This window comes from Grammomys surdaster, unplaced genomic scaffold (genome assembly GCF_004785775.1).
Source record: "Grammomys surdaster isolate TR1022 unplaced genomic scaffold, NIH_TR_1.0 62, whole genome shotgun sequence".
In the NCBI taxonomy this organism is placed as follows: Eukaryota; Metazoa; Chordata; class Mammalia; order Rodentia; family Muridae; genus Grammomys; species Grammomys surdaster.
This window is the reverse complement of record NW_021604564.1, coordinates 945031-969237: the sequence shown is the minus strand read 5'-3', so window position 1 is coordinate 969237 and position 24207 is coordinate 945031. Positions and strand designations below refer to the sequence as shown.

General features: G+C 51.8%; 1 protein-coding gene across 2 annotated transcripts in view; it reads left to right on the top strand.

The window, feature by feature from the left end:
* The window catches only part of Rfx2 (regulatory factor X2), a 67944-nt gene that overhangs the window by 20842 nt on the left and 22895 nt on the right, over positions 1-24207 (top strand). Inside the window, exons 2-6 of one of the 2 annotated variants that reach the window (XM_028763150.1) lie at positions 11771-11862; positions 14353-14442; positions 15391-15461; positions 16089-16350; positions 20119-20193. In XM_028763150.1, coding sequence (XP_028618983.1) covers positions 11779-11862; positions 14353-14442; positions 15391-15461; positions 16089-16350; positions 20119-20193 — 582 coding nt within the window. In that variant the 5' untranslated portion in view covers positions 11771-11778. The remainder of the gene's footprint in view (positions 1-11770; positions 11863-14352; positions 14443-15390; positions 15462-16088; positions 16351-20118; positions 20194-24207) is intronic. The other variant, XM_028763160.1, reaches the window with a different exon arrangement.

Below are 24207 nucleotides of genomic sequence, written 5' to 3'. Positions count from 1 at the left end.
TCCATCCCCTCCTCCATCCCCTCCTCCATCCCCTCCTCCATCTCTTCTGCCATCTGTTTTTTGCACAGCATGTTTGTCATCTGATCTTCTGTGACCTTGGTGTTTCCTGCCTTCTGAGCTGGGCAATCATGGGAGGGGGATCTTTGTGAGTTCAAGCCCAGCCTGGTCTACACAGTGAGTTCCAGGACAGTCAGGGCTATGAGGGAGACCCATGGTCAAAAGCAACAGTGTTGGATATGCTCAGGGCTGGGCACTTGCCTGATGTGTGATGTCCCAAAGCATTTGGTGATGACATTAGCAGTGGGTGCTGATGTTCCTTCTTCCAGCTCCTGGTAAACAAGGCACTGGGATGGAGAGTAAGTGTGAGAAGACCCCATCAGCACCAGGTCTGTCCCATGCTGTCCCACTGTGGAGTCCCAGCTATTTGTCTGTCAATGGTGCCCACTTCACTACTGACCGTAACATAAACAGTGGACAAACTGGCAGCAGAGCCAGGCACCAGCTCCTTGGGCTGGGCTCCTGGGGGAAGTCGTCCTGCTGTCTGTGGCAACCTAGACAAAAACCCATACAGGCCTTTAGGAGGTGGCAGGAGGATGGGAAGACAACAGCCAGGTCAGAGGCCTTCAGCCCCAAGTGAGCATTTGGCCAGTCTCAGGTGAGCCATAGTGTCACTGTGGTGCTGAGCATTGACCCGGGACCTTACACACCAGGCATGTGCCCAGCCCTGAGCATATCCAACACTGTGGCTATTGACCATGGGTTTCCCTCATAGCCCTGGCTGTCCTGAAATTCACTGTGTAGACCAGGCTGGGCTTGAACTCATAGAGATCCCCCTCCCTTTGCCTCCTGAATGCTGGGATTAGAGACACGTGCCACCATGCCTAGCTATGTAAAGTCTTAAATGTGAGCTTTTAAATGGTTAATGAGGAAGACATGACGGGTGTGTGCACACACCACTCACCCCAGCATGTGGGAGTTGAAGGCAAGAGAGTCAGATGTTAAAGGTCATAGAGAGTTTGAGGCCAGCCTGTGCTATCTGACACCATCTCAACACAAAAACAAACAAATCAAACATTTCCCAGTTATATTTAAAAGAATCCCCATGTCTCTCTTTCTGTCTTTCTGACAGGCTCAGAACATTTTATTCCATGTCCCCCAAATGATCCTGAACTCCTCTTTTGGGAATTGACTAATACAGACTCCAATAATGGAGTCACCAAAAACAGGACAGGACAGACCTGAACCTGTCCTAGACAGCACAGAGCTAATGCTGGTGCTGGGTCTTGTCATGGTCAGAAGACACTGTTTGCTTCGGTCGTGCCTGGTCAGGCTCTCTCAGCCTCTCTGCCTCTCTTCTGTGACGGTTCCTGCAGGGTGTGATGTAGACCCTGTCTGTGGCTGAGCACTTGGTGTTTTTTTCTCTTGCTTTGGCCAGTTGTACGCTTCTGTGTTGACCACTGACCGTCTACTGCAGGAAGATTCTTCTCTGATGAGGCTTGGGTGCTATACTCATGTCTGCGCTCACATCCAGAAAGAGGAGGGACACTACAGTAAGAGACACATTGGAGCCGGGCAGTGGTGGCGCACGCCTTTAATCCCAGCACTTGGGAGGCAGAGGCAGGCGGATTTCTGAGTTCGAGGCCAGCCTGGTCTACAGAGTGAGTTCCAGGACAGCCAGGGCTACACAGAGAAACCCTGTCTCGAAAAACCAAAAGAGAGAGAGAGAGAGAGAGAGAGAGAGAGAGAGAGAGAGAGAGAGATTGGTACCATGTCCATTTATCAAGACAATAGAAGTGGGGTCCGCTTGCCTGGGGGTGCCCAGCCATGGGTCCTTGGCCAGGTTTACCAGGCGTGAATTTCTTCTGTGAAACTGGCCTTAAAGCAAATCATGTTACCTCTGTAACACCTGTGCCACTACTGCACCTGGGAGTAGTCTAGCTCTTGGAGCACTGGTCATTATCAGTGCTCCCTAAGTCCCCACTGTCGTCCTCTGTTTCCTCCTGTGTGGCTACCAGCCACAGGGACCTGTTTAATATGCAAGTCAGACTCAGGACTTGTCCTCCTGTCCTTGTCCCTCTGGTCACTTTCATTTTGCCCTCAGCTAAAGGTACAATCCTTGAGTTGACCTGTGACAACCTTCTGGCCCAATAAGCTCCACTCAATAGTCATAATCCTGCCTCAGGACCTTTGCACTGGTGGACCCTCCACCAGGAACCCCCTTCCCACCACAGGGTGATTGCCAGACTCACACCCTGCAGACTTTGATCACCTACCTCAGTTGTCTGCCCCACACCACACACAGACGAGATATGCAGCACACCAAGGGTCTTGTATTCTGATCACATGTGCATGTATGCCGTGGCTCTTGTTTGTCAGAAGACAGGTGTCAGGAGTTAGTTCTTTTCTCCCACCATGCGGGTCCTTCAGGTCAAACTTAGGCCCTCATGCTTGACAGCAGATGCCTTTACCTCTGCACCATCTTGCTGCATAGCTGCCCCAAGCCCTATACAGCTAAGACCCCTGCATTGTTCTTCCTTTGGACAGGATGTTTGGGGGCCTCACCACAGCGCCTCCAAAGCCTCCTACCCAATGTAGAGCACCAGATATACCCCCGAGCACCAGTGACACCACAGCCCCAGCACCCAGCAGCCAGTGATTGCCCCAGTGTCACTGAGCAGTGACACCCCAGCTTTGTGCAGACCCAACCATTCCCACGTGCTTATTCATCTCCCAGGTGGTAGCTTCAAAATACAATATGTCAGCTGTGGCAGTGGTGGTCCACTCCTTTAATCCCAGCACTCAGGAAGGCAGAGGCAAGGGAATCTATGTGAGTTCGAGGCCAGCCTGGTCTATGACGTGAGTTCCAGGACAGCCAGGGCTACACAGAGAAACCCTGTCTCAGAAAAAAAACAAAACAAACAAACAAAAAAAAAACCAACAAACCAACCCCTGACTGCACAGGGCCCTGTCTCCACTGTAAGCCACAGGGCCACTTAGTTGACCCATGTTTATTGATGCATGTGCTTGAATGGTACAGCTTTGGCCCCAGAGGCTTGGGTTTTGTGCTTTGTCTGATTGAACCCGTTTCAGGGGCTACAGAGATGACTCATGGATAAAGATGCTTGCTGCCATGCCTACAGACCCAAGTTGGATGCCCAGGACTCACATAGTGGAAAGAGAAAGCAGACTTTCACAAGTTCTCTGAGTCCCATGTGCACAGTAGGTGCATGCTCACACATACACTAGTAAGCAAATGTAACAGGAAAAGAGGGAGATAGCTTCAGCCTCAGCCCTGCCTGGATGGTAAGTTCATTGGCCTTCACAAGGGACGCCAGTCAGGGCTGTGTCTCACATGAGCCTTGAGCCAAGCAGGACCTCTGAAGCCACCCAATTCCTCTTAGCCATTGCTTCTCTCTGGGAGGGCAGAAGGCAGAGTAGCAGTCCCTACACTCTGTGGAGTTCCCTGGGGCAGGGCCACCCTGAGCTGCTGGTGTGAATGGCTCCTCCCATGGTTCCTGGCTTCTGTGGTGTCAGGGATATTAGGCAGCTCCTCTGATCTTGCACTTTTCTCAAATAGCTTAACCCCTGTTTCTCTGCCTAGAGAAGACTTGTGTGTGACTTGCTGTCTAAGGGTAAACCAAGCCCCATCCTTCTCCCTCCCTGGTCCAGGCCTGGGAAGGGTGGCACCTGTCCTCGGGATCACTGAGAGCTGAGCACAGTATTGGTTTGGGCTTCTAGCCTCAGATCTGGTGAGCTGCTGGTCCATCCCGGTTACTATAGAGAAGAAATTATTTGTCTTGCTGTTCAGGCCTCTGAAAATAATAGATTACATATTTGGAAGGGCTTTCTTTCTTTATTTATTTATTTTATTTTAGATCTGCTTAACGTGAGATAGAGAAGTTGCCCTGGGGATGACATTGTTTGGTTTGGGAAGTATTCTCCAGGTTGCTGGGCAACTGGCGCTTGGAAACGGGAGTGGACTGCGTTGCCCCTGGCAACCGTTGTTACTCAGCAAACAATGAGGGCTGGGCACGCGGCGCCTGAGGACGGCGCCCAGTTCCCATCCAGCATCTGCATGTGTTTTCTGATTAAATGATGTGGGGGTTCTCAGAAGGGAGGCGTGGGGGGGGTGTTTGGCAGGTAGCAGGCACTCGAGTTGTCGCGCTCTGTCCCGCCGACTCTGATTTTAGTTTTCAGTGGAATTTTAAAGAAATTCTGATTCCTGGTGTTTCTAGGGCCTCCATCCGGGCCACCCTGATGGCAGGCAAAGCGGAACAGAGCCCCCCAAAACACTCCCATTCAGGACTGGCTGGTGTTGGAATCTGAACCCAGAATGCCCTGGTCCCCTGTCCCCTGGCCCCCCTTCTAACACTGGGATCTCAAAGTGATCCCATATGGTGCACAGAAGATGCTGGGGAGGGGGGCAGTCTCACTGACAGGTGCCTCTCACAGGCCACTTTCCAGCCTTGTCTGGATCAGGATCAGACCATCACCCTCCTACTCCTAGCTGTGGTTAGGGACAGGGACCATTTACCAGGGCCCTGTTGCTGAGGTAAACACTGGCCTGAGCTCTGTTCAGACGCCCTGCCCCCATGAGGAGCTATAACTCCAGACTTGGGAGCAGGGCTGGTTTGAGGGGACTTAGGCTGTCATCTTGACTAGGGTCTCGGTGCTTCCGTGATGTCCCCTGGAGCCTGTCACTAACTCCTTTGTATGTCACCCCCTACTTTTCAAAAGATACTCATTTAATGGCTGAGTGGGGACTGTCCCAGCTGTTTATGCAAGTGACTCAGCTTGTGTCTGGGACATTAAAGAATTTCAACAAGTTTCTGAACTTTCAGGGTTGCTGTTATCACTGAATGTGACAGTGTCCTATAAAAATGGAAGCAAGGTCGATGTATGAAAAATTGAAGGGCAAGCCAACAGCTCTGCTCTGCCACCAACAGCTCTGCTCTGCCATGCCCAAACCCTGGCTAAGATGTAGTGCTGTCTGTGTGGTGGTGCATGCCTGTCACTCCAGTGCTTTCCAGGTGGAGTAGAGAGAGGGAGAGTCCCTGGAGTTGAAGCCCAGCCTCACTAACGTCATGAGCTTGGGTCAGCCTGGGCTGTGTGAGCCCCGGTCTTACAAGAGCAGACACACAACACCTTTTTAGTGGGTTATTTTACATGTTTTACTTATGTGAGTGTGTGTGTATCTGTACAGGCATGTCACAGCTCACCTGGGTGGGTCAGAGGGCAGCTTTGAAAGTCAGCTCCCTCCTTCCACCATGTGGGTCTCAGGAATTGAATCAGGACATCAGGTTTGATGGCAAGCTCAGAGCCATCTCACTGGGCCTAATTGATTTTTGTTTTTAAATTTCCATGGGAATGCTTGCTTTGCCACTTGAGTAAACACTAGCTCTTACCCTCCCCATCATTGCCAGTCTCAGAGCCTAGAAGACGCTGTGGAGCAAGAAGGAAGGCCTGTGAGCTGTCCTGTAAATGCCCACAGGCAGGAGGGATGGGCACAGTGCATCCTGCTCCATTTTCTCCTTGGCTGTCCCAGCTGCCTTCCACACTTTGGTTCCCCTGAGGATGGTATGATGGGACCAGGGCAGAAGCACAGGACCAGGTGGGCAAGAGGCATTACATCCCAGGTGGCAGCAGGGAGTTGGCCCAGCTTTAGGTGTTAGGGCTGCAAACTGTGGAGCAACCCACAGTGGAACATGAGGGAACATAGGCAGGCAGTCGGGGTGAACATGCTTGGCTGCAGGGGACACTTCTGTCCCCAAGGGGCATTTGTGCAAGTCATGTTAGGTTGGAGGGGTGCTTGGGGCAGTGGACCATTCCACACTTCACAAGCCCTTGTGGCCCAGCTGCAGGCCAGCATAGCTCTGAGAAAACCTCTCACAGATGCAGGGATGGGGGTGTACTAACCATTTATTGGGCTCCACCTAACCATTCATTGTCACCCCACAGTCACTGAGGCATGGGCAGATTCCAGAGCTTCACATTGCTTTCCTTCATTGTTTCTTTTTGATTTCTGAGATGCTGTTCCTCTGTGTAACAGTCCTGGCTGTCCTGGACCTCACTCTATAGGCCAGGCTTGCCTCGAACTCAGATATCTGCTTGCCTCTGCCTTCAGGAATTAAGGGTGTGTGCCACCACTGCCTGGCCTCAGTTCTTTACCTCATCTCCTTAGTGCTAGGATGACAGGTATACTCTTCCACACTTACCTTTAGAAACTTCCAACGTGAACAGCTATGGCTGTGTTGCTTTTTATTTCAGGACAAGGTGGAAGCAGGAGCTACAGCCGACCCCCCCAGCCCTCCTGCCCTCCTGCCCACCAGCCCTCCTGCCCACCAGCCCTCCTGCCCTCCTGCCCTCCTGCCCTCCTGCCCTCCTGCCCTCCTGCCCTCCTGCCCTCCTGCCCTCTCTCTTCACCTGACATCTCAGTTGCAGACAGTGGCAATAGCAGGTGGTCCCTCTAGTCCTGCCCTCAACAGAGCAGGCTTTGCCCAGGCTGGCCCCTCCACGCTCAGCTTGGCCACTGACTCCAGTCACCCCCCCACCCCCGGCACTGCCTGACATCTGACCTCCCTGGGTCCCAGGCTTGGGGCATAGTCCATATGATAAAACATTCCAGGACCTCCTCTCAGAGGCCAGACGGAGGTGACCAGCAATTCTAAGGTCTGACCTCCATCGTCTGGACCCTCTCTAGCTGGCTCAGAACTCCCAGCACTGGTAATTTCTTTGTTTTGTTGAGATGATTTCTCACTGTGTAGCCCAGGCTGACTTTAAAGGGCATTCCTCCTGCCTCAGCCTGCCCAGTACTGTGTTGGCAGGTGTACACTAGCACACCTGGCACTTCAGACTGAGTTGTCTGGTATGGGGAAGGGCTATCCTCCACCATCCCTTTCCTGGCTGTCTATCTTCCCAGCTGTGAGAGCCCCCACCAGGATTCTTGGGTTTCCCTCATGCATGTGACCTCTGACCTCTGTACCCAGTGGGAATGTGTGCCTAATTAGTAGGTTGGGTTCTCTGAGCCAGGCCAAGTGGAAAGAACCTATCTGATTATCTACTAAGTCACCACAAAGAGCTGGCAGGTTGGAAGAGGAAGGGAACATGGCCATCCCAGGTATAAGGAGGCCAGGCCTGCAATGACAGCCAGAGATATCCAATTTCCTGGGACACAGGGTCCAGCCCAACAGACAGGTGTCTACAGGGACAAAATGGTGAGGTCTTGGGAGTGATTGAGCCATGTTAGGTGGGGATTATGTGTTCTTGCATCTCCATGTGACACCTCTGACATCCATTCCCTGAGGGCAGAGCACTGTCAGCCTCCAGCTCTACCCCAGTCCCCAGTCCCCGCCATGGTAACTTCAGACATGATGGGTGACTTTACATTCCCCATGTTGATACAAAAACCTGGCTCTTCACTCAAATGGGATGAGTTTATTCCAGAGCAAATTTGAGAATCCAGGAGCACAGAGTTAGGTGACCTCAAATTCCACATTTGAGTATTGAAACCATCCCATGGAGTTCTGCAGTAACTGAGGACACACCACCTTCACTGCTGGGGACCTGAGTGTCAGCCACAGCACAGGACAGACATGCAGCTGTCGCCTCAGAGATCCTAACAACTCAGCCTTTGGGCTGGTAGTAATTGGGGTTCTCTTAACTTGATAACGTCCTGAAGGGTTTTTATGTCTAGTCTGGATGTTAGGTCTGATACAGAGGAACAAGAAATGGCTACTTAGGAGACTAAGGCTAGCGCAAGATGAAGTGAGTAAGGCCCAGGACCTACAGCATTCCAACTCCCCAAGTCACTGAAGTTTTCATCTGAATTTCCTTTCCAGAGCTGCTCCCTTGTGCCGGAAGCCAGGCTGTGTGGCCCTCTGGAACTGTTATTTATTTCTTTGTTGTATTTACTTGTTATGTGTGTCAAGGGGTACGTGTACACAGCATACATGCCAATGGACAACTGGCAACCATCATGAGTCTGGTTCTCAGTCTTGGTGGCAAGCGCTGTGACCTCTGAGCCCCCTCATAGACTGGAAAAAGAAATGGAATATGAAGGTTCACAGTGGAGAACTAGTTGCCAATTCCTGTGCCAAAGACAAACCGATGGGGCTTATCAGGCAGTTCCATTCCCTGTACCCCATAAACCAGGTGTGGCGATGGCTATCACACACTGCAGCCCTGGAGAAGTGGGAGCTAGAGGTCAGGAGTTCAATGCCAACCTCAGCACTCAGGGCTACTGGAGACCCCGTCTTTAGATGACAAAAACAGCTGGAGTCAGGCACTGCAAAAGTTCCACCGAAGGAAATCTCACAAGGGTGGCTGGGGTGGACATTGGCCAGGGCACCCCAGCCCTTGGACCTGTCTCCTCTCCCTCTCTCTACTCTGTGTGGGTGTCTGTGTGAGTTCTACCTCAGGTTTCAGAGGGGTGATGGCCAGAAAATCCTGAGTTTCTTGGTGTCACTGGGAACCCTGGCCCTTCCTGGTGACATGCGTGACTGTCACACCATATAAGCCTGGTTTGAGCAGTGCTCAGCTCTCTCAGCAGCCCTGATGAATACCTTCTCAGAGGCAGTTCAGGGTGTGGAGGACAGAACAGCATCTGGGAAGAGAGAAACTCAGTTCCACAGTGGGGAAGGAGACACTTTCAAAAAGAAGGAACCAGATGCAGCCACCATGTCCTGCCCCCACAAATGCCAGCATCACCTTCAGATCCATGCTGAGCAGGGCAGCCCCCAGCACAGGTCACCAATGCCCAGTTTCACACGCAGGCCACTTGCTCCTGAGACCTTAGATCACAGGGAATCAAGAGGACTTGAACAGGAAGATAGGTCTGTGGAGGAACTGGAGTATGGGCCCATCCGGCTAGACCTGTCCCCCTACTCAGAGTGGGAACACAAGTTGCATTGGTGGGTAGGACTCAGGTGCCATCCATCCAGTCTTGCCACCAAAACTAGCAAAGACCAACTGAGGCTTAATTCCCCCACAGCAGAGCTTAACCAGGTGGCAAGTGACAGTCACAGCACCCCTGGATGGGTGGACAGAGGGGTGGGGAGAAAAGAGAGAGAAATTGCTTAAGGTCACAGTGAGTCAGGACAGCCAGGAACCCAGCCCAGAAATGGCTCGCAGCCTCCCCACCCTTCCTTGCCTTCCCACTTGTTGCTAGGCAACCCAAGTTTTTTTTTTCCCCCTGTAAACAAAGGGCGCTTCCTCAGCAGATCCACCTGGCGCCAGTCCAGACCCCAGTGCACTGCAGCCTGTGCCAGCCTCTTGGAGTCGCCTGGAGACAGCAGGAGACTGGCCACTGAAATCTGCATCCAGCCACTCCACTTGGGCACTCTGTCAAGTTCAAGGTCAAACGCACAGAGTGGATTAGAGGCTGGTCATGGGGAGACTTCAGGCCTTCTCTTGGACCATTGACTGGCAGCATGTGGTAGATAGAGCTGGGTCACAGGAAACCATGAGCCAGGCTCAGAGAGGCAGGATGACAGGGTGTTCTCCGGCTCCTGGCACATCCATAGGAGAGGAAATCAGGTGAGGAGGATAGGTAGAGAAAGCCAGGTCCCTACAGGTGAGAAATCAGTAGAGGCAAAGAACCAGAGAAGCAGAGGGCTAGTGAGCCAGACTCCCGTGCTCACCAACCTCAGCTCACCTCACACCATTGCTATTACAGTCTCTCCAGCCAGCACACACCAGCGTGCACAAGCATGCACACACATATGCATGCACCCATGCAGCAAATGCATGCACATACATGTACACACACATGTGAACACACCTAACTGTAGCTTATCAACTTCAGTGTGACATCTGTGTCCTTCCCTTATTGAATGACAACCTTTAATGTTTTCTCTTGAATCAGACACATCCCAGCTTCTCCCTTGTCGGAGTCACCAGCATCATCCTGAGGTTCAGGTGGACTGAGGAGAGGAGGGCACACTTGAATTTCAAGTACTCTGGGGTACTTGACAGTTGATCCCACAACCTGGCAGTTCCTGAGTGAGGAGGGTAGTGCATATTGTGCGTACTCGATGGCCACAGAGGACTCAGATCCTGAGTACAGGCATGGAGAGAGACCCGGCCTGAGCAGAGGGCGTGTTCCCCTTGTCTCCCAGGGCTGGTAGCTATGTGCTGGCCTGACTAAATTCCCTCATGGAAATGAAACCTCATGTGCAGTGCAGCAATACCAACAACACCCACCAGCCATCACTGGCTAGTATCATCTCTCACCTGGCTGCTTGCTAGTTTGTTCTGAGACACGGATTCACCACAACCTCTGCTGGCCTAAAACCTGAGACCTGGCCAACCTAGCTCCCTCTCCCCTCTCCCCTCTCTCCCCTCCTCTCCCCTCCCCCTCCCCCTCCCCCTCCCCCTCCCCCCTCTCATTTTGTGTATGAATGAGGTGTCCATTGTTAAGACATGGGTAAAAGCAACTGGGTATTACTAGATTTGTTCATTTCAGACATTCTTGTGAATCTTTGGTGACAAGTTTTGTTTCATACAGAGCCTCACTCAGTCATCTAGGCTGTCCTGAAACTCATTTTGCGGCCCAGACTGGCCTGTGAACTCTAGGAACACAGCCTTTCCCGTCCCCCCTCCTACCCTGTCTCTGCCTCTCATCTCACAGCCACTGGGACTCCAAGCTTGTTACTGGGTTCTGGCCTCAGAACTGAGAGGTTCTTGAGCCTTCCAAAAACAAAAAACAAAAACCTATTTGCTGACTGAGCTATCTCCCCCTCAGTCAGATTAAAACATTGGATTTGATTTATTCATTCATCAGCAATTAGTTACTCCAGTGTGTGTATACACTAGAGATTTTTCTTACAAAATATTTTTATTTTACTTTTGTAGCCCAGGCTGGCTTCAGACTCCTTATCTTGAACTCCACATGCTCCTGCCTCTGCTTAGGTCCTGAGCCTTCCAAGGTCCAAGTGCCTTCCCTCTGGAAATCGCTGCACTGAGGCGCACCAGTGCGCTGCGTGGTTTTGGCTCCATCTAGTGGTCACTACTGGGGCAGCACAGGCAGGCACAGAACCCAGGGTGACACAAAATGGGTTCATTCCCTCTTCCTGTGGGCACTCTTGTAATCTGTTATAAGATCTTTTCACATTAAAGGCAGAAAAAAAAAGACACTAAGGACTGAGAGACAGCTCAGCGGTTCAAGCACCAGCTGCTGCCCCTGTGTGGTTCACAGGTCCCACTTAGCTGCTCTTAACAATCTGCAACTCCAGTTTTGGGGATGACACCCCCTTTAGGCCTTCGTGGGCACTGCATGCATGTGGTACACAGACATACATGCAGGCAAACACACACACGTATAAAATAAATACAACTTTTTAAAAATAAAAGACTTTAGGCAAGCAAGGTGGAGATGCCATCACCCCACATATGGACCCAAGGCCTGCCTGGAGCCCTGGAGCCCTGCAGAAGGACAGAGGGTCTAGTCAGAATTTGACCACCCACCTGCCACCATACAGGAGGATGTCTGGGTCTGAGTGCTGAAGTCACCTCTAGTGACAGGACCTCACTGAACCTGGGACCAGGGATTCTCCTGCTCCCTCTCCCTTTTGAGAGTTACAGGCATAAACACCAAGCCTACTTTTTGCATGGGTTCTGTGGATTTGAACTTGGGTCCTCACTGTTGGTGCAGTGGTTGCTTTATCTGTGGAGCTGTCTCCCCTACCCTTAATGATGATGGTTGCTCAGTTTCAGGGAGCATGGGCTGTAGGTGTGTGATCCTGCCACCTCACCACCACTCTCTCCTCTGTAGATCCCAGCATGCAGAACTCCGAGGGAGGAGCAGATTCACCAGCGTCAGTGGCTCTGCATCCTGCAGCCCAGCCTGTGCCAGCCTCCCCACAGGTGACTGTACCCGCCCTGCCATCCCACCACTTTTGAAAAGCGCTAACAAAGAACCATTGACACAGATGAGGAGGGAACACACCCCACCCAGTCAACTGGCTCGCCGAGAGCTTCTGTGCCTAAGGAAAGATAACTGAAAAATTCAAAGTAGAGAGAAGTATTAGGATGCTCCCCAAAGCTCCGTTCAACCCTCTTCCTACTCATCTCCTCCTCCATCTTCTCCTTCTCCTCCATCTCTTCACCATGTCGTCCTCTATCCCCTCCCCTTCCCCTCCTCCATTTCCTCCCCATCTCCTCCTCCATCTCCTTCTCACCCCTCCCCCATATTAGAATGGGTCCCAAGGTCTTGAGTGTGCTTTCCACGCAGCCCAGATCCATTCTTGAGAGACTTCCACTATTCTCTGCAGCCATGAGCAAACCAACCTTCAGAATAAACTGTGGGATAGGACACATGGGCATGCCAGGCAAGCTGGAAGGTCGGGGACACAGACACAGGACACATACTAACTAATTTATCAGGAGGGCAAAGGAACAATTGAGGTGAAATTAAGAATAGAAAGCCAGACATCTTCAGATGTTGTCCTGTTTCTTATAAAATGCTGGTGATGAGCCCAGGACCTTTACACATGCTAGAAAAGGGCTCATCACAAGCCGCTCACTTTGTCCACACCTCCCCACTTCACCCCTTCAAGCATCCCACCTCCTCTCATCTTCTCATCAGCCTCCCCGCCTCCCCGCCTTCCCTTCCCTCCTCCTCACTGCCTCACCTCTCCTCCTCTCCTCCTCTCCTCCCCATCTCCCCACCACCTCCCCTCCTCCTCCCCTCTTCCCCTCCCCTCCTCCCCTCCCTCCCTCCCCAGCTCCTTACATCTCTGATGACACAGCCCTCCACTGCCCAGCTCCAGCTGCCCCTTCAGACTTCTCAGTGTTAGCTGTGGGTGCAAACTCTGTGCCTCTGCTTTTGTTTTATTGATCTGTTGAAACAAGGTCTCGCTGTGTAACCCAAGGCTGACCTGGAGCTGTCAGCAGTCCTTCTGCCTCAGCCTCACCCCTTCTTCTACCCTGAATACTGGGATTACAGCTGGTCACCATCACACCTAACCCAATCACAGTGTTTCCAGGGATTTGTTTGTTTTTGTGTTGCTGTTGTTGTTTGAGACCAGGCTGACAGTGCCTGAGGCCAGTTTCTGCAATGCTGGATGCTTGCCAAGCTACAGTCCTCACTCTGTAAGGCACACTTCCCTCAAATTCCCAACTAACTCTCCTGCTCAGCCTTCCGAGTGCTGGCCTTAGAGGTGTGTGCCACGATAGTGGGTGGGGATGTGCCGTGTGTGGGCACAGGCTGTAAGGTGGAGGGCAGGCATGGAGGCCTCTCTCCCACACCACCTTATTGCCCTGAAACGGGGCCTTTGACTATAGCTGGGCTGGCGGCCAGCAAGCCTCAGAGGTCCTAGTGTCTCTGCCTCCTGTACACTGGGGTCACAGGAGCTTGCAGCCACACCTGGCTTTTCATGTGGGTGCTGGGATTCAAACTCACGTCTTCATGCTGTGCAGCAAGGGCCAGAGCCATGTGCACACAGCCCTTCCTGATTACCCTTTAACTGAGATGGGATTGACACAATGTAAAATGAACTCTGTGGAAGGAGAATGGTTCTTACTGTAATCCCAGAATTCAGCCACCTTGCCTGTCTAGTCCACAACATTCTATCAAAGGCCCATACTCATCAGCAGCTGCTCATTCCTTCCCTATCTTGAATCGACTTCCAGCTTCTGGGTTCTCCTGTCCTGGAGCCTACACTGTGGCATCTGAGCCCCATGTCCATCAGGTCCCTCAATGCTGTGGTGGGTGTCAGAACTCTGCACCCATTCATGGTTAAATGATATTCCTGCATAGGAACAGACACCATGGTGTGTCTACACTCATCTGTTCATGTCCTTGCAGTGGCTGGGGGCTCCTCATCCACAGGCTCAGGTTCTGTCTTGGTCTGGACTGTACTGGGCTTGGCTTGCAGTACCACTCTGGAACACTAGAGAGAGAAGTGTACTTACGGATCCTCTCAGCACTTAGAAAGTGGGTGACCACAGTACCCAGTGTCCCCCTCCTCAAGCAGTCTGCTTCCCACCTCCAAACAGCCAAGATGTGGCTTAGGCCAGTGAGGGTCAGGGTTGAGCCAGGGACCTCTATCAGTAAAGACCCACTTCCAACCTTAGCTCCTAGGCCTGAACTTCGTATTCCCAAAGGAGTATTTCTGGTGTGCCATGTGTGCTCATGTGTGTGTGTGTGTCCATCCATATGTGTCTCTGTGTGTATGTTTGCATGCGGCTTCTGCCCCTGCCCCTGCCCCTGCCCCTGCCCCTGCCCCTGCCCCTGTCCCTGCCCTGTGTCTGCATCTCCGTGGGTCCCAGCATGTGCCACAGCAGGACTGGGACAGCCAGATCACAGTTCTGAGGGGGTCTTCCTCGGTGCTGATCTCCTGTTGTCTGTTGCAGAGTGTGCTAGTCCAAGCCGCAAGCTCCACTCCCAAGGGTACCCCGATGCAGACGCTCACCCTCCCTAGAGTCCAGCCAGTGCCAGCACAGGTAAGGATGCCCCATGAGCACTGGCATTTGTGAGCTCTCGGCAGCTGTGTGCAGCCTCCAGCCTATGAGTCGTTTCCCTGTTGTCACTAGTATCTACAGTCACTGGAAAGTTCCGGAAGCTCTGGTAAAAGAAAAAATTCACTTACCACAGACAAATGCAACAAGCCAAGGACAGTGGTTTCTCTTTTGTTCCCAGTGGCACAGAGCCAGCTGCAGCTGGTCAGAGAGGCTGTGCTGTAAGGATTGGGGCAGGCCTCTCAGGTGATCTTTCCTAGAAAAGGCCAAGAATGTGACTGTAACAACCAAATAGCCATAGTGATGTATGGGAGGGGCAGGGTGCCAATAAAACTTTATCTTAAAAAAGGCAAAGGGCTAAGGTTGCCCTTTCCTCTGGAGGGAGCTGCCTGGCACCCAGTGGGTGATAGTGACTAACTATGTTGGAGAGCGGAGGTTTGCAGGGTTTCCAGAGAGCACCAAGGGCATTAAAGGGTTCCCAGGACCTGGCCATTAGCTCTGTAGGAGGAGGGCAAACAAATACCAGCATTGGACCCAGAAGCTTTCCCACACTGGCTGTGGTCTGGAACTGTCCCAGCAGTCTGGGGCCTCAGGCCTCCCACTGAGTTTCTATCTCCTGCTGGATTCAGGCTTTCCTCTTGTCCTTTCCCTGGGGACTCCATGCAGAGCACAGAACACCCAAGCTGTGGGATCCCGGCTCAAGACCACTGAGCTGCCTCCCCACAGACTGGCCCAGGCAAGGCTGAAGTTGATGCCACAACATGCTGGACATTCACTATACAACATAGGCCCTGGGCTGTGCTGCCCCCCTGGATTGCGGGAGGGGGAGGGGAAGGTGTGTTGTCATGGGTGCAGGTGTCCCCCACACCCTCTCCAGGCTTACCTGTCTCCAGCCTGGTGCCCTCTGTGACCCGCGCTTGCTTCTCATTGCAGGTGCAGCACGTGTACCCCGCACAGGTGCAGTACGTGGAGGGTGGGGACGCTGTCTACGCCAATGGAGCCATGTACGTGTGCTCCGTGAGGGCCCTGGTACCCCACAGACTCACAACTCCATTGCTTCCCCACAGTCAAGTCTCTCCCACCCCCGATCCCCAAGGCTCCAGTTCAGGGCCACAGCTTTTGTGCTCTTGGCTTCTAGAAAACTCAATAAAATAAAATATCAAACCAAGCCACAGGCCCCTGAGAGTGATGACCTAGGAACTTTCCATCTGGGCCTTTGATGAGTTTCCTGGACTGTTGACAAAACTTATTTTCCAATTTTTAAGATATTCTGGAACTTTCTAGAATTTTCTTCTATCTTTTGTGTGTGTTCATTTGTGTGTAGTGCAGATGTGTGAATGGACATATGTGAGCGTACATGTGTGGGCATGTGTTAGTGTACGTGTGTTCAAGTGCATGTGTGTACTTGTGTGAGTACAGTGTGCGTGTGCATGCGCACTTGTACATGTGAGTGCAGCACCCACTGGAGCCAGCAGAGGGTGCTGGGACCCAGGAGCTGGAGTGACAGGCAGTGGGTGCAGGGCAGAGAGCTCTGTTAAAGCTGAACCAGCCCTCCCCTCCAGCCCGTTGTCTCCTTTAGATCTCTCAGTAGCATGATGAGTCATAAAATGGCGGCGCTTTCTCTCCCACAGCCGAGCTGCCTATGCCTACAACCCGGACCCGCAGCTCTACGCCCCCAGCAGCGCAGCGTCGTACTTTGAGACTCCAGGTGGCGCTCAGGTGACTGTGGCAGCCTCATCCCCGCCAGCGGTTCCCTCCCACGGCATGGTGGGCATCACCATGGATGTCTCGGGGACCCCCATTGTGTCTGGCGCAGGAGCCTACCTCATCCACGGGGGCATGGACGGCACAAGACACTCCCTGGCCCACACTGCCCGCTCCTCACCTGCCACGGTATGTGCAAAGGCCCCATGGCCAGCGGGTAGCCCTGCTAACCTCAGCAGCACCCAGCAATAAGGCAGGTGAGTGGCAAGGACCAGGTCCGCATTCTGCCACCTGCTGAGGTGCTGAGGGGAGGTGGCAGCTGTGCAGGTAGGAGACAAAGACCTTTAGGGTTGGGCCCTGTAAGACAGTGAGGAGCAGAGTGTCCTCTGCTGTGTCCTGCTGCTGTCCTGGTCATTATTGTCTTCACTGTGAGCCTCCCAGAGCCATCCCCAGATGGAGGATACACCGTGTGGGGACACAGGCTCCTGTCATAGCTCATTGCTCACCTGCCTTAAATACAGCTGTGGTTCGGACTTTGGAGTTTTTGTGGAGAAAGGAGAGTTGAGGCAGAGTGTTGTTGTGAAGCCCAGGTTGGCCCAGAATTTCCCCTGTAGTACAGGTTGACCTCAATCCCACAATCTTCAGTCTCCCAAGTACCCAGCTGTGTCTCATTGTTTAATGTTTGTAAATAACATAAGTCACATTGTTCTTTGGTGCAGAGCCCTGAAGGACTTGATGTGTAAGTTCCCGGATTCCCATGCCACATTCCTCACCCAAACATAACAAAACAAAATGCCCTTTCCTACAATGCTGGCAGCTATGGGTCTGTTCTCTGTTGTTGTGCTGGACACCTATGGGCTATCAGAGGTGGAGCCACAGTACCTGTTTCTTGCCCTCAGCATGTGGCCTTTGGTGGGATGTGGTGGAAGCCATAATTCTTCCTTGCATCCCCAGCTGGAGGCCAAATGGAAAGCCTCTGGCTTGGGAGAACTGAGAAGAAGTCAGGCAGAGCCCTGGATGTATGGCCTCCCTTTTGGGGCTTGGGGGGAGACCCCTCTGAGTGGAGTTGCTGACTGTGCACAGTCTACTCCCGCACGGAGACACCTGCCCATTTCCCCAGAAGTACATTCAGCCGCCCTGCCAGGGCGTAAGAGATGCTTCCTTGCCAGCACTTGGAGTTGTTGACACTTTTTATCTTCCCCGTCCTGGTAGGTGTGCCGTGGACTCTCTCTGTGGTGGTAATTTGTGTTTCCGCACTAGCTGGGAACCGTGGACAGCTAGGTGCTCGCTCGCTCGCTCACTCCCTCCGTGTTGAATGTTACTTTAGTCGTCTGCTTTCTACTCAGCCAGGCTGGCGTTTTCCAGCTGGGTATGGAGAAATACTCATGTCCTAGAAACAAGTCCCCATCAGATGCACAGTTTGTAAACATTTCCCGTGTCTGAGCTTTCTCTTTTTTTTTAATTATTTAAATTCAGGGTCTCTGTTGACAGAATGGTTCTTCCTTCCTTGGATGTCTCATGATTTTCTGTAGCAAATGGAGTCTTCGGCATTACTGTGTGGATGCTCTTGCTGTGTGTGCTGCATCCCCCACCCAAGGTGTGCTGTGGTCATTGGTCATTTATTTGATGACCTTTCTGGGCCACTGTGAAATCTAGATTCTTTGTCATGGTAATTTTTTTAAAAGAATGAATACATAGATTTAACTTTTCCACTATAACCTCTGGGGACACTGGTAGATCTCACTCCCTTTTATTATTCGGGAAATCACATCTCATTAAGCTGGGCCCAACTTGACATCCTCCTGCCTCACAGGGTTGGTGAGTGGCACTCCCCACATCTGACTTGATAAATATAACCCTTAAAAACAAAATTGGACCAGGTGTGATAGTGCACACCTTTAATTCCACTACTCACGAAGCAGAGGCAGGTGGATGGATCTCTGTGAGTTCCAGAACAGTTAGGACTGCATAAACTTGTCTCAAATTTAAGAGAAAGAAAGGGAGAGAGAGAACTGGGGGTGGGGGAGGGGGCTGGAGCGGTGCCTCAGTGTAAGACACCTGGAGAGCCAGTGTGAAGTCCTGAGCTCAGTCCCCAGGCCTATACAAGCAAGGCATGGAGGTGCACACTTTTCATCCCAGACAGGAACAGGAAGGATCCCTGGGGCTCACTTGCCAGCCCAGCAGAGTGAATAGGCTGCAGGTTCACAGGGAGACCCCGTCTCAAACACAAGATGAAAAGAGTTGTAGCTAACATTGACCTGGTCTCCTTAAGCAGATGAGCTGGCACATTCAGCTGACAGCTGTGAGCCACTCCTGCTGCCTTTCAGGCAGGGTGCTGCAGGTTTAGGCCGGCTGTGCCTCTCTCTGCCACTGTGTACTTCTGTCTTCTTGCTGGGAGCACAAGGTGCACCTGGCCTCTGGCTTCCCTGTGGTGCGCTTTGTACTGTGTAAAGACAGCCCTGGTGTCCTGGTTCATCCAGGTGCCATTGAGGGAGATCACAGATGCGCCATGACTCTGGGGGCCTCAGAAGCCGTGACCCTTTGTTCTCTTTTCTTACTGCACTGCACTCACTGTTTGCACTCACGTGCCATGGCAGAGTTGTCAGGACAACTTGTGGAAGTGGAGTCTCTCCTTACAGACGTGGGTCTTAGAGATTGAACTCAGGTCAACAGCCTTGGTGGCAAACACCTTTACCCCTGAGTCGTCTTGCCTGCCCTGGGCCCTCTGTTTTGACTGTGGTTCTCGGGTGCTTGGTGAGTGAAACATTCCACTTGCTCTTGCCAAAACCCTGTGAGAGGCCCTGCTCCCCTGAGTGTTTTACATTCTTTCCTGGCTGATGCCAGCACCCACTGCCACCTATAAGGCCAGGTCACACTCAATGCAGCACGCAACAGGTCTTCCCCCACTCTGCTCCACCCAGGTCCTTAGGTGGGTCACAACACCTCTGACAGCTCACTCTATCCCCACTCACTTTCCTCGGCTCCATGTCCATCGCTTCCCCTGAGCTGTCTCCTAACTCCAACTCATCAGGCAGTGTGCAGTGGCCCAGAGCCCCTGAGCTAGGAGTCCCTGGTGCCACACTAGGAAAGGTGGCTCAGGGATCAGTGTATAGCCTGCCGTCTGCAGCAGCAGGTACAGTGTGGGCTATGTGCAGGTGATGGAGGCTGAGCAGCCTGGCTCCCATCCGAGTTCACACAACAGCCGTGTGTAAGCGTGGTTCTCAGGGCCTGGGAAGAAGGCTCAATGGGTGAAGTTTGACCCTCTCAGCCTTCACCTAAGAAGCTGGGCATGGTGGTGCCTGCCTCTGACCCCAGAGCCGAAGAGGTGGAGACAGGAGGATGCAGGAGCTTGCCAGCCAGTCAGTGAACTAACTCAAGGCTCACAGTTAGACTGTGTGTCAAAAAATAAGGCGGAGTGGTGACCCAGTGTCTAACCTGAAGGTTCAGGTCCAAGAACCCAAATAGTGCTGCACAGCACTCTGTAACTCCAGTTGCAGGGGATTGGTGCCCTCTCTAGCCTCCACAGGCACCTGGCACGCACATGCAGGATACACAGACAGGCATGCTGGCCAAACACCCATACTTAGAATATAAACACAAGCGAACTGGGAGAGTATCTGAGGAAGACTCGCTGCTGGCCTCAGCCTTCATGTGCGTGAGCTTGACTCCCAGTGCCTTACATCCTGTGCTGGGACATGATGTGGGCCCCCAGCGACTTCTGCTCTATGCTGCTGTCTTGAGCTCTGGGCTCTGGTGCATGGTACACAGCCTTGAACTTGCCATGGCTTCACTCACCGTCACCCCCCTGCCTTGCCCTTGCTAGCTGCCTTGTTATTTGGATGCTAATGAGAGACCGGTGTGGGCTGCCTGCCTCTAACCATCTGATTTCCTTCTCTCCCCCCACCCCACCCCCACCACCTTTTTGGTTTTGTCCTGTCTCTGTACATGTCTTTGTAGCTTGAAATGGCGATTGAGACTCTCCAAAAAAGCGAAGGCCTCGCCCCCCACAAAGGCGGCCTGCTCAACAGCCATGTAAGTGCGCTGGGACCCCCACCCAGCACCCTGCTCTGCCTGGAGTGCTCACAGATGTTAGAAAAGCCCAGACACCTGCCAAAATACAACCTCGAAAAGGTCAAAGAAAGACAGAAAACTCTAACCAAAAAATCTCAGAAGTAACCTTAGATAGTAAGGAAGAGGCCTTCATGGGCACGAGATTCCCTGAGGATGACACCTGTACCCGGCTTGTCCCAGGGGTCAAGTTGTCTTGAGATGTGTAGACCTGTGGTAAGATCTTAAGGATGAATTCTAAGATAATCAAGAAAGGTGACAGAAGGGACTGGCCTGGCCACGCCTGTCATCCCAGATTCAGGCAGGAGGGTGGCAAGTCTGATGCCAGCCTGTGCTGCATATCAAGACCCTGTCTCAAAACAGAAAAGCTGGGCCAGGCTCAGGGAGTCAGGCACCAAGGCCCCAGGATCCGTTCCTAAGATCACATAGGTAGGTGTGGTGTTTCATACCTGCAAACGGCACTTAAGAGACAGAGGCTGGAGGATCAGGAGATCAAGGTCAGCTGCCACAGCACAGCAACTTTAAGGCTAACCTAGGCTACATGTGTTAGATTTTGGCGCGCAGCTTAGGACAGACAACACCAGACCAAACGGTTCCACGAGGGGCGGGGGGTTATTTAGGGCAGAGGGCAAAGGTGGGGAGAGAAACGGGAGGAAATGGCAGGGAGAAGAAAGAGAGAGGGGTCAGGGAGTTCTGCCTATTTATATGGGCAGGTAAAGGTGAGGTAGCCAGGTGGATTCTGGGAGTGTATGGAGGTTACCTTGGCAACGATGTAGGGTCGCCTGGATGTGACGTCACTGAGTTCAGGCCTGGTGCCAACATACCTCCCTTTTTCTTATTATAAAGAGAAGAAAAGGCTGGGCGATGGTGGTGCACGCCTTTAATCCCAGCACTTAGGAGGCAGAGGCAGGCAGATTTCTGAGTTCAAGGCCAGCCTGGTCTACAGAGTGAGTTCCAGGACAGCCAGAACTACATAGAGAAACCCTGTCTCGAAAAACCAAAATAAATAAATAAATAAATAAATAAATGAAAAAAGGGGAGGGGAAGCCAATGGTGAAAGGGGAGTTGGGGCGCTGTGTCTCTTAGACTACTTCCTGCTGTGTAGGGGGGTAGTCCATTGTGGGGAGCAGCTGGCTTTTTCACCATCAGGGTCCACTCCGTAGATTTGTGTATCAGGTTCCTCTGTGGACAGCAGCTGGTAATCCTGTAACAGGAACTGATTAATAGTTTGGTTAGAAATAACACCAGGAGGATGACTAGAAAGGGTGTTACAAAAGAGAGTATCTGCTTTTCTGTGGGTTTTAAATATCTCAGAACTGGAGGTCTCACATTCCCCCAAAATGGCATTCTTCTTGGAGGAACCGGCAAAGACCATCTTTAGCTGTCAGGACATCTGGCCCCGTCAGTTCTGAAGCAGAACAGCTGGAATCCGGCTGATCTTGTATGTAGAAACGAGTGTCTTGTGGTGTAGGTAGAAGAAATGGTTGAACCATGATCCTAACATATGTATCTGACAAGACCAATATGGGCAGCCCCCATAATCGTCTGGCCAGTTTCTACAATAACCTTCTATCTGGGCAAAGAGAAAGCAAGTACAGAGAACATAATATTTAGATGGGACAACAGATACAGGGATGATAGCAATTTGGATTGGTTCTTGGCATCCGGCTATGGAGCAGTTTCCTGACCCTGTTTGGAAAGACTGTTTGTTATCTGTGGGGGTCTCTTGAACCTCGTACATCCAGTTGTGAGGGCTGACCTGGATAGAAACAAACAGCAGGGGGAGGACAAGAAACATGTGTCTAGTCCAGTGAGGTCAAGCTCGGCTGCCGGAATGGAGTCTCATTTTCTGGGATTGAGGACAAGGTGGGTGATTTCGATGTCCTCTGGAGCTTAATAGAGCACTGCCCTGTTAGGGTCAACACGTATGAAGAAGAGTCGATTTTAGGTGGAGGGATGAAAGGCTTGAGGTGAGGCAAGTGGACCCAATGAGGGAGTCCTTCGAATTTAGCAGCTGTAGGAGTCACGAGGATTACCTTAAAAGGGCCCTGCCATTTGGGAGAGAGAGGTGAGGGCCGATGATCTGGAGGGGAAAGAAGGACTTGGTCTCCAATGTTGACAGGCAGTGGACAGGAGACAGTGTGTGGTTGAGGTAGATGGTGGTCAGCAAAGTTCCATAAGAGAGAACGGAGGTGGCAAAGCAATGGGGTGAGTGGATGGTCTGGGAGGAGAGAGCATTTAGGTGAAAGACCAGGAGTTAGAACTGGATGTCCATACATGAGTTCAAAGGGTAAGATGAGAAGAGGCTGCTTAGGGAGAGCTCATAGCCTGGAAAGAGCCAGAGGTAGGAGTTTTACCCAGTCAAGGTGAAGTTCCTGTGACAGCTTGACAAGAGTGGTTTTTAAGGACCAGCTAGTTCTCTCTACCTTACCTGAAGATTGAGGGTGGTAGGGAATATGAAAATGCCAGGGGATGTCTAGGGCCTTAGATAGAATCTGAGAAACTTGGGAAGTAAATTCAGGACCATTGTCTGACTGAAGGGAGGCTGGGACACCGAATCAGGGGATGATCTCCCTGAGAAGGAGATCAGAGACTGAGTCCTTTTGTTAGTTGTGGGAAAAGCCTCTACCCAGCCTGAGAAGGTGTCCACCAAGACCAGGAGGTACTTGACATGTTTTACAGCAGGCATGTGGGTAAAGTCAAGTTGCCAGTCAGTTCCAGGAAGGGAACCTCTAGCCTGATGGGTAGGAAAAGAGGTGCTACAATACCTTGAGTTGGGATCTGACATCTGACAGATTTTGCAAGAAGCAGTGATAGATTTTAAGAAGCTTAAGTCCTCAGGAGTAGGCTGTAGGTGGGTCTTAACAAAATAAGACAACGCTTGGCTGTTAGGATGGAAGAGTTGGTGAAGATAGGAGAGAGTTTGACGAGTGTCAGGGGATGTAGTGGGGATGTGGGTTGCAGTGTAAGAATGTCCTGGGGAGGGTAAGGTGAGTCTAGACCCCTAATGGCCGCAGCTCTAGCTGCCTCATCAGCTCGCTTGTTTCCCTTGGTGACAATAGAGTCATCCATCCGGTGTGATCTGCAGTGGACAATCCCAATAGCTGTGGGGAGATGGGAGGCCTTTAACATGGCCATAATTTGGTTTGCATTAGTTACTGATCCTCCTTTTGTAGTAAGTAACCTGTGTTCCTTCCTGATAGCAGCATGGGACAGGAGGATATGGAAAGCATATTTGGAGTCTGTGTAGATGTTGAGGGATTGTCCCTGTGCCAGCTGGAAGGCACGGGTAATGGCTATTAATTCAGCCTGTTGGTTGGTGGTATGAGCAGGAAGGGCCTGTGCCTCCACCACCTTGGTGTCAGACACTATGGCATAGCCAGCTTTCCTGATCCCTTCATGTAGAAAGGAGCTTCCGTCTGTATACCAGGTAAAGGTGACTTGAGGCAATGTGCCCTCCTGTATGTGTGAAGGATGAGGTAATAGTTCCTCTAAAGTTTCAGTGCAGGAGTGAGATAGGGAGTAGTCAGTATTAGGTTGAGGAAGAAGATTGGAAATATTAAGAGGTGGGCATGATTGTCCTGTGACTGGGTGTCTAGAGGGATAGAGAAAAATGCATCCTTGAGATCTAGGACTGAAAAATGAGGAGTCCCTGAGGGGATAGTGGAAAGAAGTGTGTAAGGATTAGCTACAACAGGATGGAGGGGAACCACTGCAGAGTTAATGCGTTTGAGGTCTTGAACCAGTCGATAGGTACCATTAGGTTTCTTAACTGCCAGTATAGGGGTGTTAAAGGGGGAAGAGGTAGGTCAAAGGAGTTTTTTTCTTAAGAGGTCAGAAATGAAAGGCTTAAGTCCCCTGAGGCTCTGGAGAGAAAGGGGGTGTTGGGCTTGGCAGATGTACCTGGTAGAGCCCAGTAACTGGATGACAAGAGGAGAACGATGCTTAGCAACAGAGGGGTTCTGGACATCCCAAACT